The following is a 16,934-nucleotide window of genomic DNA, read 5'->3' as shown; positions in this document are numbered from 1 at the left end:
CTGTTATCCATTGTATTTGATGTTGTTGGGTATCACAAAACGGAATATAATACGAAAAAAGCAGGTACTATTTCACAGCGTTTGAAGTGATTCTCCTTTCCCCCACAATGCATTGCATTACGTCACCTTGGGGAGACTACAGACCAAAGCCCACTTTGAGACCCTTGAGAATAATGAGAGAGGAGTAAAGAGAGACGAGTAAGGGATTGTTCAGCAGTAGATAGCGCAGATTATAGATAAATAGATAGGCTATAGATAGCCTAGATATGTATATAGACAGGTAGATAGATAGGTAGATAGATCATGTAATATGCTGGTCACAGGGGAGCTCCTCGACCAGCGGCCAAAATGCACTCGCTTCCCTAGTTACTGCAGCTCTCCACCAGTTTCCATCGGGACGGCACAGCCCACACAAGCACCTGCAAAACTGCGACTTGCCCATATTATCTCCCTCTTTGGTAAGCCGTACCCTGACGATGTCAATGGCAATCAATCACGAGCAGTAGTTATCGAAAATATTCATGCTGAAGACACGACCAGCCTAATCGGCGGCGGCTAGAAGCTAAGTAACTGGGGTGACTCACAGGTGGGACTAAAAAGTTAGCCCAGCTAGCTATCATGATGCTTCATATTCTGATCTTCTGACTAAGTTTGCCCGGTAGCCTACTTATCTGAACTAACGACATGATCACCATCACTAGATATAAAGAAAATGTTGACTTTCATTCGGTGCTGTTCACTGACAGTAACAAAAAAAGTAATGTTATAAGCATAATACATTGAACTGAATAGGTGCATTATGTAGCCTATATAACGAGGCCTCTCAAATTCAGAAAATTGCATTAAACTAAAATCGGAAGACATTGTTATCTTTGTTAGACCATAGGGTAGCTGTGATATAAATGCTGTGACGAAACTCGAAGTGTAAATATACAAACTTTATGTTGAAAGTGTAACCGCGACCGTTTCCCATAGGAATGAATGTAAAACATACCCTCCAAAACGAGACCTCCCGAAATTCAGACAAATTACTAAATTGATATCAGGCACCGTTATTACCATTGGTAGATCATAGGGTAGCTGTGATATAAATGCTGTGACGAAATTCGAAGTGTAAATACACAAACTTTATGTAGAAAGTGTAAGCGCGATGTCCATTGAAATGCATTGAAATGAATAAAGCGCAGATCAAGTAGTCCCCAAAGTGACGTCATCACCGAATTGCGTACAAAAAACCCGCGAATGCTAAAAACAACAAAAACTGGCATTTAACACCATTTGGAGACATTTTTAAAAATGATATACATATATTGAGTGCTTTATGTACCCATTAATCAACAGTGGTGGTTAACCTGCAACACAGGCTTTAAGTTAGCGAGCACCAGGTCAATTGCTATCATAATTCTGACAATGTGTTGTTAACGCACAAACACACCTTCACGAAATGTTATAGGTTATAGAATGACAAGGTAGGGCTATAGGACTGGATTTATTTCAACTATAATCTCATTCCCTTTAGTTCCCTCTGGATGTGTTTTCCCTTTAGTTCTCCTGGATGTGTTGGTAGCCTGCCTCTCGTGATTTGAAGATTTGATGATCCTTGCAGTGACTCTGGATCTGAGGTTAGTTTACACAAACCTCTCAGCATTGGCCAAGTACACCTATAAGCCTATAAGGTTCAAGAGTCATAGGTGCCCCTTTGTTCTTTGTCAATACATACAGTAGACCTAGAACATTGACAGGTCTATCTGTTTTCTATTTAGTGCTTATCTTTATTGATACGATGGTATCATTACTTTTACAGTCAAACTAAACCACTTCTAGCAGTTAGTAGGCTAAGGGCCAATCAACTGGACCACTGTCGGACCACTGGGGCAGATCTGGTGGTCTATTAGTGTTTTGCCCACCGGTTTTTCAGCAGCCCATTGGCAGGTTGCCAACAAACGTTTTTTCCAATTGTGGTAGGCCTACAAACACTTAAAAAATATATTCAGTTAGACTTCTTCCTTCATTTACAATAATCTATAATCTTCGTTCACAATAACATTATGTTTTTCTTTGGTTTTTTTTTATTCACACGTTTATTTAAAGGTGATGACGGTCCAACAGCGGACCAGACGTGCCATCCTATCGGCTGCACTGGGAAAGTCGTTGTGGTAGGCTACATAATCATAATATCTTTGTTGAATAGTCCATGTGTCTTTTCCTTAGTAGCTAGGTTGGCAATGGATGGGATCATTGAAATTCACAGGTTAGAGCCCCATCCAAAATCAGCTTAATGTCTCATAGAGAACTGATAATTAACACAGGGTCATTAAAAAAAATCAGAATGTAGAAGCTTGTTTTTCAACAGAATGCCATTAGTATCTAAGCATAGTTTTTTTTTTCCAGAAATCACCAGCCTAGTAGCCCCAACGGTTTTAGTGAACTCCCGCCTGCAGTCAGGCAAATACCCGCGCTCAGACTGAGCTCACAGCTGTGCATTCAGATACAGCGCCGCACGAGCCCACATTCTCAGACAGAGAGCGAGCGAGCGAGACAGAGAACGAGCGCACTTACAGCTCAGAGAGCTCGCAGACACCCTCTGTCGGAGAGGAAAGCGACCTCCCTCTGCTTGACTAAAGACTTAAGGCTCCTCCTGGAAATCTTGAAGTCGGAGTAGAGTCGTAAGTAGCCTAGTCGGTCACAGGTACTCCGGGGCAACAGAGAGATAACGGTTAACGTTAAACACCAGGTCCGGGCTGGAAGACGAAGAAACCTAGCACACGGACGGAGACACCTGTGAAGAGTTGCTCGTGTTACCCCCACGTTTGGGGCGAACCTCCGACGCTACGGAGATGGATAAAGTTCTGACTTGTTTCTTCACTGCTGTCAGTTTGCTGGTCTCGGTCAGGGGACAAGTGTTCAAAGGTGAGGTTAAAATGTATCCGCTGGCTGATACAGTGAAATCTGTTAGGTTGCGGAGTTAATCATGCTCCTGTCGGTCCTGAACGCACACCTCCAGTTTTGTTTTTCCCTCGATTCAAACAAATTGGTCAGTGGATATTTCATCACACAATTATACTTAACCAAAAATATCGCTGGTTCTATTTAGGATAAAACAATAACGTTAGTTCATGTTTACGTCTTTTGTATGTTAGTTTTTCGATGTGGCGGTTGTTTAAGCTGAGTTACGTGTTCAAAGTTTCAATTCGTCTAACTTAACCAGTCTAGCTGATAGGGTGCTCTCGGCGAGTCGTCTCCTTTGTGGATGCAGGGACTCGTAATTATAAGGTTGCTTCCAATCCTTTTCCTATTTATAAACGCGACCGCGTTGCGTCTTGGAATGACTTGAGAGTTTGAAAACTGTCCATCGCGAGCTCTGCATAGCATGGCATTCAAATACACGGACTTCATACGACTGGTTTAACCCACTGTTTCCTTGTAATTTTACACCAGGAGTAAAAAACGGAACATTTAATTAGTGAAAAAATCGCAAACCTGTTACACGAAGGAATCGTGTTATAAAATATACTGGCAAGAAACGGGCTCCTCCGAGAGATTTCTGTGCCCATACCGTGCCTCAATCGTTAATATACTAGCCTAGATTCACACAACGGTGATTTTGTAATTATGTGGTCACAAATATCAATGGGAATATTTGAAATATCAAAACAAATATCATGTTGCTTTTCTTGGTGGTGTGGTATATAGGGAATTGCTTTTGATTTGTGGCTGTAGATTACTCCAAGTTAAGTGTAACCACGGTAAGACGCCTCTGAGACATTAACATGCTGTGATAGTCCTGTGTCGGAACCCTGCGCGCACCAGAACTTTCAATAGAAGCGGGTAGGGCATAGCAACACTGCTACATTTTGCTCTGAATACTAGTGTGTTTTTTTCCATTCAAAACAGTGTTTCTTGTTGGTTATTATGTTCAGAGAGTGATCGGTCTTTTGTTAAAAGGAGAAATATGATGTGCGCGAACCACTTTTGGTGTCCATTAGGTTATTTATAGTTCCTTCTAAACATCAGTTGAAGGCTGCTTTTCCGACAGAACCAATTTTTTTTGGTTGGATCACTTGGCACGGCGGGCCAGACTACAGATGAGGGTCATGAACGCCCCTCATTAGTAAACTCGCAGGTGCTACACGGCATTGTCGAGATGGCGAGCAAATGGCCTGGCTCTCTCCACAGCGCCGGAGGTGACACGAAACGGATTCATTGTGCTCTTAAAAGGGGTCATTTTCCCTGTCCACGGGATGGAGTTTTAAAACTCTATGGGTACATTATCCACGCACTAATCGATAGGGATGCATTGTAAATGCGCGCCCCGGGGCTCGTCCTGCCAGTGTGCGATTCGTCAGAGCAGTTACTCTTGTTGCATTACTTTACAAGTGCGTCCGATAAATCAGAAATGATGGCTCTAGCGACCTTGCACAGTTCATTATGTTGCTGAATTAATTATTTCGACTGAATATTTTATTATGGACTGATTAGTTGACATGGCCTGTTTATGGAATTTCATGGAGTTTTCAGCATCGCTCTTATTTAATTTCATAGTAGTTGCAACTGTCCTGTATTCGTTTAAGAAACCCCCTCCCCCCATAAAAGTTTGTGCTAAAGCTTTGCGTTGTGCTCAGATGCATAAATGATGCGCTGTACAACTCATTTTCATGATGTCCTACCAATAATCGCCTGTTGAGGGCAGCATGGTTCACATAATCTTGCGTCTTCATCCTAGTATAATAATGACCCTACCTAGTTGAGATCAGCTCTTTGAACAAATAGTCATCAGAGAGTGTGGTGTGATTTAATAATATTAATAATAATAGCAAGTTGTTTGTGCCTTGGGGCTGATGAGGGTGACAAGGTGCAGCATATGACATATGAGTCTAGAGTTTGATCCTGATCACCAGAAGTGTGCATATGTACCAACAACTAAGTTGGCACTTGCTTGGAAATGTTGGCGTCTATTTTTCATTGTGGATGTATGTGTTTGGGTTTCTGCATATATGTGAAAAAGTCTGTGTGTGTGTGTGTGTGTGTGTTGATGTGCACATTTGTGTGTTCATATTAGTCATTATACATATGTGTGTGTGTGTGTGGGCAAGCAGCCTGAGTGGAGAGAGATGCATCATCCCAGGGCTTATCCTGCTCCCTGTTTGAAACTCATCAATAACTCCTACACTAATTGCATGACTTGGCACATGTAAATATGTAACCTCAAGTACAAATCATCCTGATCTATCCCCTGCCATGCCCTCCTGTGTTTGTGTGTGTGTGTGTGTGTGTTTGAGAGAGAGAGGGAGAGGGAGATAGAGAGAGAGAGGGAGGCAGAGAGAATTCAGATCATGTGTGTTGATGAGGAGTTAAAGAGGACAATGCAAAAGATGCTCTGATTTGGCGCTCTTTATTATTCTTAGGAAGCCAAACGGTTTTCTATTCACGTCACAGAAAACACCATAACAAACAAAAGAAGGATGGTTTTGGCTGTCCCACCAACCCATGAGCACTGCCTTACAGAACCCAGTGCTCTCAGCTGGATACAAACATCATTGTGCATAATTCAATATAATTTGACCATAACAATTCCTGCCTAATCAGATTTTCTATGATAGTTACATTTTATATTGACAGTTTCAAGAGAGTTCCATTATCAGCATCATAGTTGTTCCCACAAGGCTTCCATTTTAACATTCCGTATGTTATCTTAATCTTAATGAAGCGGAAGTAGATTGGGAACAAAATAGAACGTTCAAGCATTGTTTTTGTTTTTCTTGTTGAAAGGGCAGCAGAGGAACAATATGATGTTAGGCTACTCTGTATGGATGGACCCAAGTATGCAAGGGAACACATGCATTTTATGCATTTTTGAAGCAGACAGGGATGGATCAGATCTCCCTTTGGTTTAAATCTTCTTGACCATCTTATTGTTTTCTGACCAAACATACTGGACCAGGCATTAATTGTGTTGTATGTGTTGGATGTACAGGTTTCCCTAATAACCCAATAACAAAACCTTTCTTGCTGGTATTGTACCTGTGTCGTTGTAGCTTCTAGTTAAATCATGTGTGAATCTGAGAAAACTTCTGTAGCCTTGGTCATGGTCCAACCATATAGGCTTTACTTATAGCCTAAGATTAAGTCATACATAATCTGTTCAAACAGTTAAGCTGTTCTCAATTTGAATATCTGGCTTCAATATAAATGTACCATTTTCATTTCCTTCCATGACAACCCCCCCAAAAAAAAACAAAAAAAAAAAACTCCTTTACCCTCGGATAGCTGGTGCTATTGTCGGCATGATGAATAGAAGCTGGTTAACAGGCAAATGCAGAAGGGTGTCTGCCTGGCTTTGTGTAAGCCAGCGGAGAATGAAATTAAATATCTGTGCTAGCTGGAAGATATCCCCAAACACAACAAAAATAACAAGAAGAAAATACATGCCCACACACACACACACACACACACACACACACACACACACACCACACACACACACACAGCCTCGAGGACATATGTACATAGTCTCATAGTCTGTTGGGTAAGCAAGAATGAACTGGTATGTACTTCTCGTATTACTTACATTAATGATATGAAGGTAAGGCAGTCAAACTCACCTGCCAGGCCAGCCGCTTTTCGGTTTGGTCACTCCACCTCCTTGCATGTCCCTCGGCTGACCATAGCATGTGTGTGTGTGTGTGTGTGTGTGTGTGCGTGCGTGCGTGTGTGTGCGTGCGCGTGTGTGTGTGCGTGTGTATGCGTGTGTGTGTGTGCATGTGTGCGTGGGTGCGTGTGTGTGCGTGCGTGTGTGTGTGTGTGCGCGTGCGTGTGTGTGTGTGTGTGTTTGTGTGCGTGTGTGTGTGTGTGTGTGTGTGCGTGTGCGCCCTACCCTCCGACTGAACCGTAGTGCGGGAAGTCGTACAGGAGAACAGGAATAGGCCAGTAAACATGTAATCCTCCAGTTGTAATCCTTTTTTAAGATGTCCTCTTTGCTGAAGTGGCTTTGATGTATTGTATTGGCTACAGCATGTCAGGCTGCTGTAACCTTTATTTAATTGTGGAATACGTGGTGGTGTCGGCTTGGTATGTTTTGCACCTTGTGAAACCATATTGGCAATGATGACGTAATTGACTGTTGTGGTCAGAATGCCATTGATGGGCTCATAGGTGGCACACTAAAGATTAATTCATAATATGCAACCTAAACTGTAAGTGTGGATGTGTTTCATGGCACATGCCTCATTATACAGCTTCATATGCAGCTGCATTGGGGACAGTGCTGCTGGAGTGGACAGTGTTGGTACCACACTTCAGTAATGCAGACTGGGTAATTGGCACTGAGATGTTTGTGTTTGTGTTGTGTTTGCATGTGTGTGTGAGTGTTTGTGTTGTGTTTGCATGTGTGTGTGAGTGTATGTGCGTGTGTGTGTGTGTGTGTGTGTGTGTGTGTGTGTGTGTGTGTGTGTGTGTGTGTGTGTGTGTTGTGTTGTGTTTGCATGTGTGTGTGAGTGTGTGTATGTGCGGGTATGTGGGGTGGGGGGGGGGTGATTGGGCCAACACTGACAGAAAGAAAAGAACTCAGACACTCTAATTACACACCTTTTGGGTCCATTGAAGAGTGTATGGTAATGAGTCAAACATGGTCGCCGGGGCTAACTAATGAATAGCTATGAAGGAGGATGTCATTTGGGAAAGGAGAGCAGCGTGTGGAAAGAGCAACACAGACGGTGGGTGTGATGAACAGATTTAAGGAGCTGAGCAGCGGGAGGACTACAGTATAGGTGTGCACTACAGTATAGGTGTGCACTATATAGCTGGTGGACTACAGTATAGGTGTGCACTACAGTATAGGTGTGCACTATATAGCTGGTGGACTACAGTATAGGTGTGCACTACAGTATAGGTGTGCACTACAGTATAGGTGTGCACTACAGTATAGATGTGCACTATATAGCTGGTGGACTACAGTATAGGTGTGCACTACAGTATAGGTGTGCACTATATAGCTGGTGGACTACAGTATAGGTGTGGACTACAGTATAGGTGTGCACTACAGTATAGGTGTGGACTACAGTATAGGTGTGCACTATATAGCTGAGCAGCGATAAGACTACAGTATAGGTGTGCACTACAGTATAGGTGTGGACTACAGTATACAGTAGGTGTGCACTACAGTATAGGTGTGGACTACAGTATAGGTGTGCACTATATAGCTGAGCAGCGATAAGACTACAGTATAGGTGTGCACCACAGTATAGGTGTGGACTATATAGCTGCTGGACTACAGTATAGGTGTGGACTATATAGCTGAGCAGCGGGAAGACTACAGTATAGGTGTGAACTATATAGCTGCTGGACTACAGTATAGGTGTGCACTATATAGCTGCTGGACTACAGTATAGGTGTGCACTATATAGCTGCTGGACTACAGTATAGGTGTGCACTACAGTATAGGTGTGCACTATATAGCTGCTGCACTACAGTATAGGTGTGCACTATATAGCTGGGAAGACTACAGTATAGGTGTGGACTATATAGCTGGGAAGACTACAGTATAGGTGTGCACTATACAGCTGAGCAGCGGGAAGACTACAGTATAGGTGTGCACTATATAGCTGAGCAGCGGGAAGACTACAGTATAGGTGTGCACTATATAGCTGCTGGACTACAGTATAGGTGTGCACTATATAGCTGCTGGACTACAGTATAGGTGTGCACTACAGTATAGGTGTGCACTATATAGCTGAGCAGCGATAAGACTAGAGTATAGGTGTGCACTACAGTATAGGTGTGCACTATATAGCTGAGCAGCGGGAAGACTACAGTATAGGTGTGCACTACAGTATAGGTGTGGACTACAGTATAGGTGTGGACTACAGTATAGGTGTGCACTATATAGCTGCTGGACTACAGTATAGGTGTGCACTATATAGCTGCTGGACTACAGTATAGGTGTGCACTACAGTATAGGTGTGCACTATATAGCTGAGCAGCGATAAGACTACAGTATAGGTGTGCACTACAGTATAGGTGTGGACTATATAGCTGAGCAGCGATAAGACTAGAGTATAGGTGTGGACTATATAGCTGAGCAGTGATAAGACTACAGTATAGGTGTGCACTATATAGCTGAGCAGTGATAAGACTACAGTATAGGAGTGGACTATATAGCTGAGCAGTGATAAGACTACAGTATAGGTGTGCACTATAAGACTCCAGTATAGGTGTGCACTATATAGCTGAGCAGCGGGAAGACTACAGTATAGGTGTGGACTATATAGCTGCTGGACTACAGTATAGGTGTGGACTATATAGCTGCTGGACTACAGTATAGGTGTGCACTATATAGCTGGGAAGACTACAGTATAGGTGTGCACTATATAGCTGCTGCACTACAGTATAGGTGTGGACTATATAGCTGGGAAGACTACAGTATAGGTGTGCACTATATAGCTGGGAAGACTACAGTATAGGTGTGCACTATATAGCTGAGCAGTGGGAAGACTACAGTATAGGTGCGCACTATATAGCTGAGCAGCGGGAAGACTACAGTATAGGTGTGGACTATATAGCTGGGAAGACTACAGTATAGGTGTGGACTATATAGCTGAGCAGCGGGAAGACTACAGTATAGGTGCGCACTATATAGCTGAGCAGTGGGAAGACTACAGTATAGGTGTGGACTATATAGCTGGGAAGACTACAGTATAGGTGTGGACTATATAGCTGGGAAGACTACAGTATAGGTGTGGACTATATAGCTGGTGGACTACAGTATAGGTGTGGACTATATAGCTGGTGGACTACAGTATAGGTGTGAACTATATAGCTGGGAAGACTACAGTATAGGTGTGGACTATATAGCTGAGCAGCGGGAAGACTACAGTATAGGTGTGGACTATATAGCTGCTGGACTACAGTATAGGTGTGCACTATATAGCTGAGCAGTGGGAAGACTACAGTATAGGTGTGCACTATATAGCTGAGCAGTGGGAAGAATACAGTATAGGTGTGCACTATATAGCTGCTGGACTACAGTATAGGTGTGGACTATATAGCTGCTGGACTACAGTATAGGTGTGGACTATATAGCTGGTGGTCTATAGGTGTGGACTATATAGCTGGTGGACTACAGTATAGGTGTGGACTATATAGCTGGTGGACTATAGGTGTGGACTATATAGCTGGTGGACTACAGTATAGGTGTGGACTATATAGCTGCTGGACTACAGTATAGGTGTGGACTATATAGCTGGTGGACTACAGTATAGGTGTGGACTATATAGCTGGTGGACTACAGTATAGGTGTGGACTATATAGCTGGTGGTCTATAGGTGTGGACTATATAGCTGGTGGACTACAGTATAGGTGTGGACTATATAGCTGGTGGTCTATAGGTGTGGACTATATAGCTGGTGGACTACAGTATAGGTGTGGACTATATAGCTGGTGGACTATAGGTGTGCACTATATAGCTGCTGGACTATAGGTGTGGACTATATAGCTGGTGGTCTATAGGTGTGGACTATATAGCTGGTGGTCTATAGGTGTGGACTATATAGCTTGTGGTCTATAAGTGTGGACTATATAGCTGGTGGACTACAGTATAGGTGTGGACTATATAGCTGGTGGACTATAGGTGTGGACTATATAGCTGGTGGACTACAGTATAGGTGTGGACTATATAGCTGGTGGTCTATAGGTGTGGACTATATAGCTGGTGGTCTATAGGTGTGGACTATAGGTGTGGACTATATAGCTGGTGGACTACAGTATAGGTGTGGACTATATAGCTGGTGGTCTATAGGTGTGGACTATATAGCTGGTGGTCTATAGGTGTGGACTATATAGCTGGTGGACTACAGTATAGGTGTGGACTATATAGCTGGTGGTCTATAGGTGTGGACTATATAGCTGGTGGTCTATAGGTGTGGACTATATAGCTGGTGGGTGTGATGAACAGATTTAAGGAGTGCGGTGAGCAGTGGGAAGACAGAGGTCATTTAAATGCCAAATTTCATCACCATTTCAAAATTAAATACAAACATGAAAATAAAAAAAATAAGTTGTGGAAAAAAAAAAACTTGTGAGACTGATAATAACAAGTGGTGAAGCATGTTTACAGAAGTGTGTGTGTGTTGGAGCTGCCAGGGAGTCCAAGAGAGAAGGAAGACAGAAGAAAACACTAATTAATGCTCTGAGGGTCTCCATCTTCTCTAATGATCTACGTAGTGTGTGTGTGTGTGTGTATGTTTGGGGGGGGCGGGGGCGGGGGGGATGGGGGGTTGTTGAATGAGTTGTTGAGCATGTTATTAAAAGCTAAGAAAATGTCTGTAAACCAGCACACCAATTGAGTTCTGAATGCCAATATGCTGTTTCTTTAATCGTCATCAGTTGGATGGTATAAAAGTGCTGGGTTCAACACAGGTATATTAGAGTTAAAGATGTGTGTTAAATATAACACAGGTGTTTTAGAGTTAAATGTGTGTGTTAAATATAACACAGGTATATTAGAGTTAAAGATGTATGTTAAATATAACAGGTATATAAGAGTTAAATGTGTGTGTTAAATATAACAGGTATATAAGAGTTAAATGTGTGTGTTAAATATAACACAGGTATATTAGAGTTCAAGATGTGTGTATGTTTGAAAGCAGTAAAAATAGGAAGACTAAGTTGTTTTGTTGGAGCTCTTTCACCAAGATGAGGATCTTTACACTTTTCACCCTCCTCCACTGCGCGAGAATAAAGCTGATGATTCCTGTGATTTCTTTTTTGATTTGGGTGATTTGTAACATGCGCAAATAAAAAAGAGGAGAAAACAGAGATAAACAAGTGAACTCAGAAATAGTTTGGTGTGTCTGAGATCTCCAAGAGTGCCTGGGGGCTCTTCACTGAAGGCAAGAGCTTGTGCCAACTTGGAGGAAATGGGCCTTTCATGCCAAAAAGCTGTCTGCATGTCTCGGCATCTTCTTTCTTTAGCTCCCTCCTCCCTTCCTCATCTCATCTCATCTCATCTCATCGCTACTTCACTCTCTCCGTTTTCTCTTCTTTCCTGCCGGTCTCTATCCATCTATTCATCGAGGAAAACTCTACCTGCATCTCACTTGCTCTCTCACTCTGCCCGTCTGTCCGTTTTAGTGTGTGTGTGTGTGTGTGTGTGTGTGTGTGTGTCTACCTGCATCTCACTCGCTCACTCACTCACTCTGCCTGTCTCTCTCTCAGTTAAATCTCTATCGTGTTTGTGTCCTTAGACACAAAAGCCTCTTAGATTTGCACTCAGCAGCATTCTCTCTCTAGAATGTTGGCATGACGAGCTCTAATGTCACTACCGAAGATGTTTTGGACAAGTGTTCTGTACGTTCAAACTTTAGACACACATTCATTGTTTCTTACACTGTGTGGGTGGGCGTTGTATATCTATTATACGGGTGCGTATGTATATGTGTGCGTGCGTGGGGAGCGTATACCTATTAGGAGAATATGTGTGTGTCTGTGTGCGTGCGTGGGGGTGTATATCTAGTTGGAATGTGTGTGTCTGTGTGTGTGCGTGCGTGGGGGTGTATATCTAGTTGGAGTGTGTGTGTATATGCACCTTAGTGCGGCCGCAGGACCCCCTGCTCCATCTCTCCCCAGAGTGCTGATCAGGGCCATGTCCGCAGGCCAGATGCTCCATTAGTGTCAGGCCGCGTCTGCGTCGGCCACATTAGCACCTTCTGCTCACGGTTATTAATGCGCCGAGCGCCAATGCATTTACAGCAGCCCGACTTCAACTCCGCTTTAAATACCTCGCATGGCAGTCTGGAGGGCCCTGGGTTTGGGAGCGGAGCGGAGCGGAGAGGAGTGGAGAGGGGAGGGGAGGGGAGCGGAGAGGAGCGGAGAGGAGGGGAGGGGAGGGGAGGGGAGGGGAGGGGTTCCTATTGATATCCCCACAGGGTCAATAATGGTTCCACCCGATGCTGGAATGAGGTCACATAGAGAGAGCTGCCTAGGCTGATCTCTAATGTTTTTGACACCAGAGTGACATTTTGACACAGAATGTGTGTGTGTGTGACTGTGTGTGCGTGTGTGTGTGTGTGTTTGTTGTGTGCCCCTTTACAGAGGTTTCCATTAACCTAGTCAGTTGTCCTCAGGTATATGGAATGCGTGTCTGCTAAATTATGTTTGCCTACGACAGTCAGATGTATGAAGGAGAATTAGGGCCACACATGAAGAAAAAAATATTTTTGTCGACATTAAACTCGAAATTTCGAGAATAAAGTTGACATATCATGTCTACTTTAATCTTGATATTTCATCTTGACATGTCCATCAAACCTAGTTTGGAGAGAGAGCAACGGCTCCAAAGTAGCTCTGCCACTGAATTTGTACAGTCAGTCTCAGACTCAGTCAGTTGGCCGACACGACTCAACAGAATGCCTTGTGTAGCCTGGATGATGTGGTGAAATTGTACTTCAGAATCAAGGTTTAGCAGCAACTATACTAACTAGTTTTGAATGTCGAGAATAAAGACGAAATGTCGATATTTATGTCGACATGATATTTCAACTTTATTCTCGAAATGAATGTCGACATGTCAAGTTTAATCTTGTCATGGCAAAAATATTTTTTTCTTCATGTGTGAACCTAATACTCTGTTGTACAAATGTGAGTTTTATGTTAAAACCTGCTTTATAATTTTATGTTTTTTTCTCATGCATAGTTTTAACACAGAAGGACAGACACAGACACACTCACATACATACACACACACTCTCTCTCTCTCTCTCTCTCTCTCTCTCTCTCTCTCTCACACACACACTACACACACACATACACACATAGTAGAAGGGTGTCATCAGTTCAGTACAAGTGATCAGAGTCATCATATTTTGCCTCTAGCCCTTTGTGTACATGTTTCATTGTGCTTGACTAGTTATGAGCCATAAGCTTATAAGCTTGCGTATGTCATATGAGCCGTAAACAGTGTTTGGCACTCCTGACGACTCCATGTAAGAGGGTTTGTACTGTAATGTGCCTTCTCTGTGCCTTTCCGTGTCCACTCAAACATATGGAACTGAGTGTTGGATTGAGTGTGTGATTGTACAGACCAGTCCAGCGGGAGACGCAAAGTAGTCCTGTGCTCTTTTGCTTCTTTACCTCCAGTGTGTGTGTATATGTGTGTGTGTGTGTGTGTGAAAGAGAGAGAGTGTGTGTGTGTGTGTGTGTGTGTGTGTGTGTGTGTGTGTTGTGTGTGTGTGTGTGTGTGTGTGTGTGTGTGTGTGTGTGTGTGCGTGTGTGTGTGTGTTGTTACAAAGCGGAGCGTGTGTGTGTGTGTGTGTGTGTGCACACGCCAGTGGCAGGCAGGCTGAAAGAGCCCTTTATCAGTGTGACCTGAGCGTGATCCTCTGCATTTGAATCAGCCGTGCTCTTTGTCCCCCCGAACTCCCTCTCTGGCACTCTCTCTCTCTCTCTCTCCGGCGCTCTCTCTCTCTCTCTGCCTCTCTGGCGCTCTCTCTCTCTCTCCCTCTCTGGCGCTCTCTCTCTCTCTCTCTCTCTCTCTCTCTCCCTCTCCGGCGCTCTCTCTCTCTCTCCTTCTCTGGCGCTCTCTCTCTTTCCCTCTCTGGTGCTCTCTCTCTCTCTCTCTCTCTCTCTCCCTTTCTGGCGCTCTCTCTCTCTCTCCCTCTCTGGCGCTCTCTCTCTCTCTCCCTCTCTGGCTCTCTCTCTCTCTCTCCCTCTCTGGCGCTCTCTCTCTCTCCCTCTATGGTACTCTCTCTCTCCCTCTCTGGCGCTCTCTTTCCCTCTCATGACCCTAGCATTCTGATGATGCCAGCGGTGTGTTGTTATCATGTGCCCAATGATCCAGAGTCTGTGTGTGTGTGTGTGTGGGTGTGTGTGAGAGAGAGAGTGTGTGTGTGTTGGTGCGCGTATGAGGAAGAGTCAGATCTGACGGTGCTCACAGTGCACTCCGTAGGACTGCCGTCTTCACAGGCTCTTTTGATAACGTCCCCTCCCTTCCTCCTCTGTATCCTCCCCCCCCCCCCCCCCCCCCCCACTCCTCCCCCCCTCTCCCTGGTCTCTGTTCATAGCCCAGCCTGTACCCCCCCCATCCCCACTCACCCCCCTCTCCCTGGTCTCTGTTCATAGCCCAGCCTGTACCTTCCACAGCGCCGCTCCTCGTAGGTTGCCAGTGTGAGAGTGATTCTCTGCCAGCTGAATTGACTCTCTTCTTCCCTGCTCTACACGTCTGAACTCCGGATTGAAAGCACAGTATCAAAGGGGCACGCAAATCTGTGCCCTCGAAACGCAGCAGATAACAACAGAACTATAGGAGGACGCACGGTGGAAAACAACGCCGCGTGAGCGCCGAGATGCAGAGCACCCCTGAAACCTGCAATCAGATCTCTACATGGGAGGGAAATTACAGGGGTGAGCACTTTAGGTCTGAAACACACCAAAAGCTTCCCTCTAGAGTGTGTTTCATGTAACCAGGAAAGAAAAAAGCTAAACAAACTTGACATGATAATAACAATGATAAAAATGCAGAGCAGCCAGAGGGATGTTTTTAGCAGATGATGTGTGTTGGGGTCGGTCCAACACTGTTCTTGGTAATTAGTGGCTACAGCTTTCAGCTTGAGTATGATGCAGGGAAAACCTCCGGATAACCTGAAGGCTAATGCAATATTGAGAAATAATATGGTTGATTTATGGACCCTTTCAAGAGAGTTCCATTATCAGCATCATAGTTGGCCCCACAAGACTTCCTTTTTAACATTCCATATGTTATCTTAATGCAGAGGAAGTAGATTGGGGCCCAAATAGAACGTTCAAGCATTGTTTTTGTTTTTATTGTTGAAAGGGTCTATACCCATATTCAGATAAGGGCTCGGCGTGCCATCATCCCTTAGATATGTGGAAGATATGTGCTAAAGGGCCTAGAATGATCCAGTGAAGGGGCCCTTTATCTGATAGATCAGAGCACACAATCTCTCTCTCTCTCTCTCTCTCTCTCTCTCTCTCACATACACATACACAGACCGCATGCATACTCATGTGCAATTTGCGCATACCTGTACTCACACACACACACACACACTAAAAGACTGCCCTCAGGGTGCTTATCTCCGACTCCAAACCCCCTTCCCTGTCACGTCGGGGGTTGTAGTGCGCTCAGTGTAGGTGCAGCAAGGTCAGGTGAGTGGTGCCAACGCCTGCCTGGAGGGCTGCTGGTAAAAGCCCAGCCGCCTCTGGGGAGAACAAATAAATCATTTAACATGCACAAGACTCGTGTCACAATGATTAGGGTGGAGCACAGGCATCTTCACTCCTAGTTCACCCACAGGCCTGTGTAGTGCACACAGAGGGCATAGTGCTGCCATCAAAGTGAGATGGAGTGTAGTGTTTAGTGTAGGGGACAGAGTGCTATATAGTGTTTAGTGTAGGGGACAGAGTGCTATATAGTGTTTAGTGTTTAGTGTAGGGGACAGAGTGCTATAGAGTGTTTAGTGTGGGGGACAGAGTGCTATACAGTGTTTAGTGTAGGGGACAGAGTGCTATATAGTGTTTAGTGTAGGGGACAGGGTGCTATATAGTGTTTAGTGTTTAGTGTAGGGGACAGAGTGCTATAGAGTGTTTAGTGTGGGGGACAGAGTGCTATAGAGTGTTTAGTGTAGGGGACAGAGTGCTAAATAGTGTTTAGTGTAGGGGACAGAGTGCTATATAGTGTTTAGTGTAGGGGACAGAGTGCTATATAGTGTTTAGTGTAGGGGACAGGGGACATAGTGCTATATAGTGTTTAGTGTAGGGGACAGAGTGCTATATAGTGTTTAGTGTAGGGGACAGAGTGCTATATAGTAGGGCTGCACGATTATGGCCAAAATGATAATCACGATTATTTTGATCAATATTGAGATCACGATTATTTATCACGATTATTAATTAATTTTAGTGACAAAAACATATTAGACTTG

The 16,934-nt window shown here is 44.1% G+C and overlaps 1 protein-coding gene across 1 annotated transcript in view; it reads left to right on the top strand.

Annotated features, from left to right (window-relative positions):
- Nucleotides 1-2,401: 2,401 nt before the first annotated feature.
- Nucleotides 2,402-16,934, top strand: part of LOC121709540 (receptor-type tyrosine-protein phosphatase mu-like) — a 173,209-nt gene continuing 158,676 nt past the window's right edge. The window contains exon 1 of the mRNA XM_042093002.1: nucleotides 2,402-2,910. Coding sequence (XP_041948936.1) covers nucleotides 2,838-2,910 — 73 coding nt within the window. The 5' untranslated portion in view covers nucleotides 2,402-2,837. The remainder of the gene's footprint in view (nucleotides 2,911-16,934) is intronic.

This window comes from Alosa sapidissima, chromosome 1 (genome assembly GCF_018492685.1).
Source record: "Alosa sapidissima isolate fAloSap1 chromosome 1, fAloSap1.pri, whole genome shotgun sequence".
Classification (NCBI taxonomy): Eukaryota; Metazoa; Chordata; class Actinopteri; order Clupeiformes; family Clupeidae; genus Alosa; species Alosa sapidissima.
This window is presented reverse-complemented; position numbering and strand designations above follow the sequence as displayed.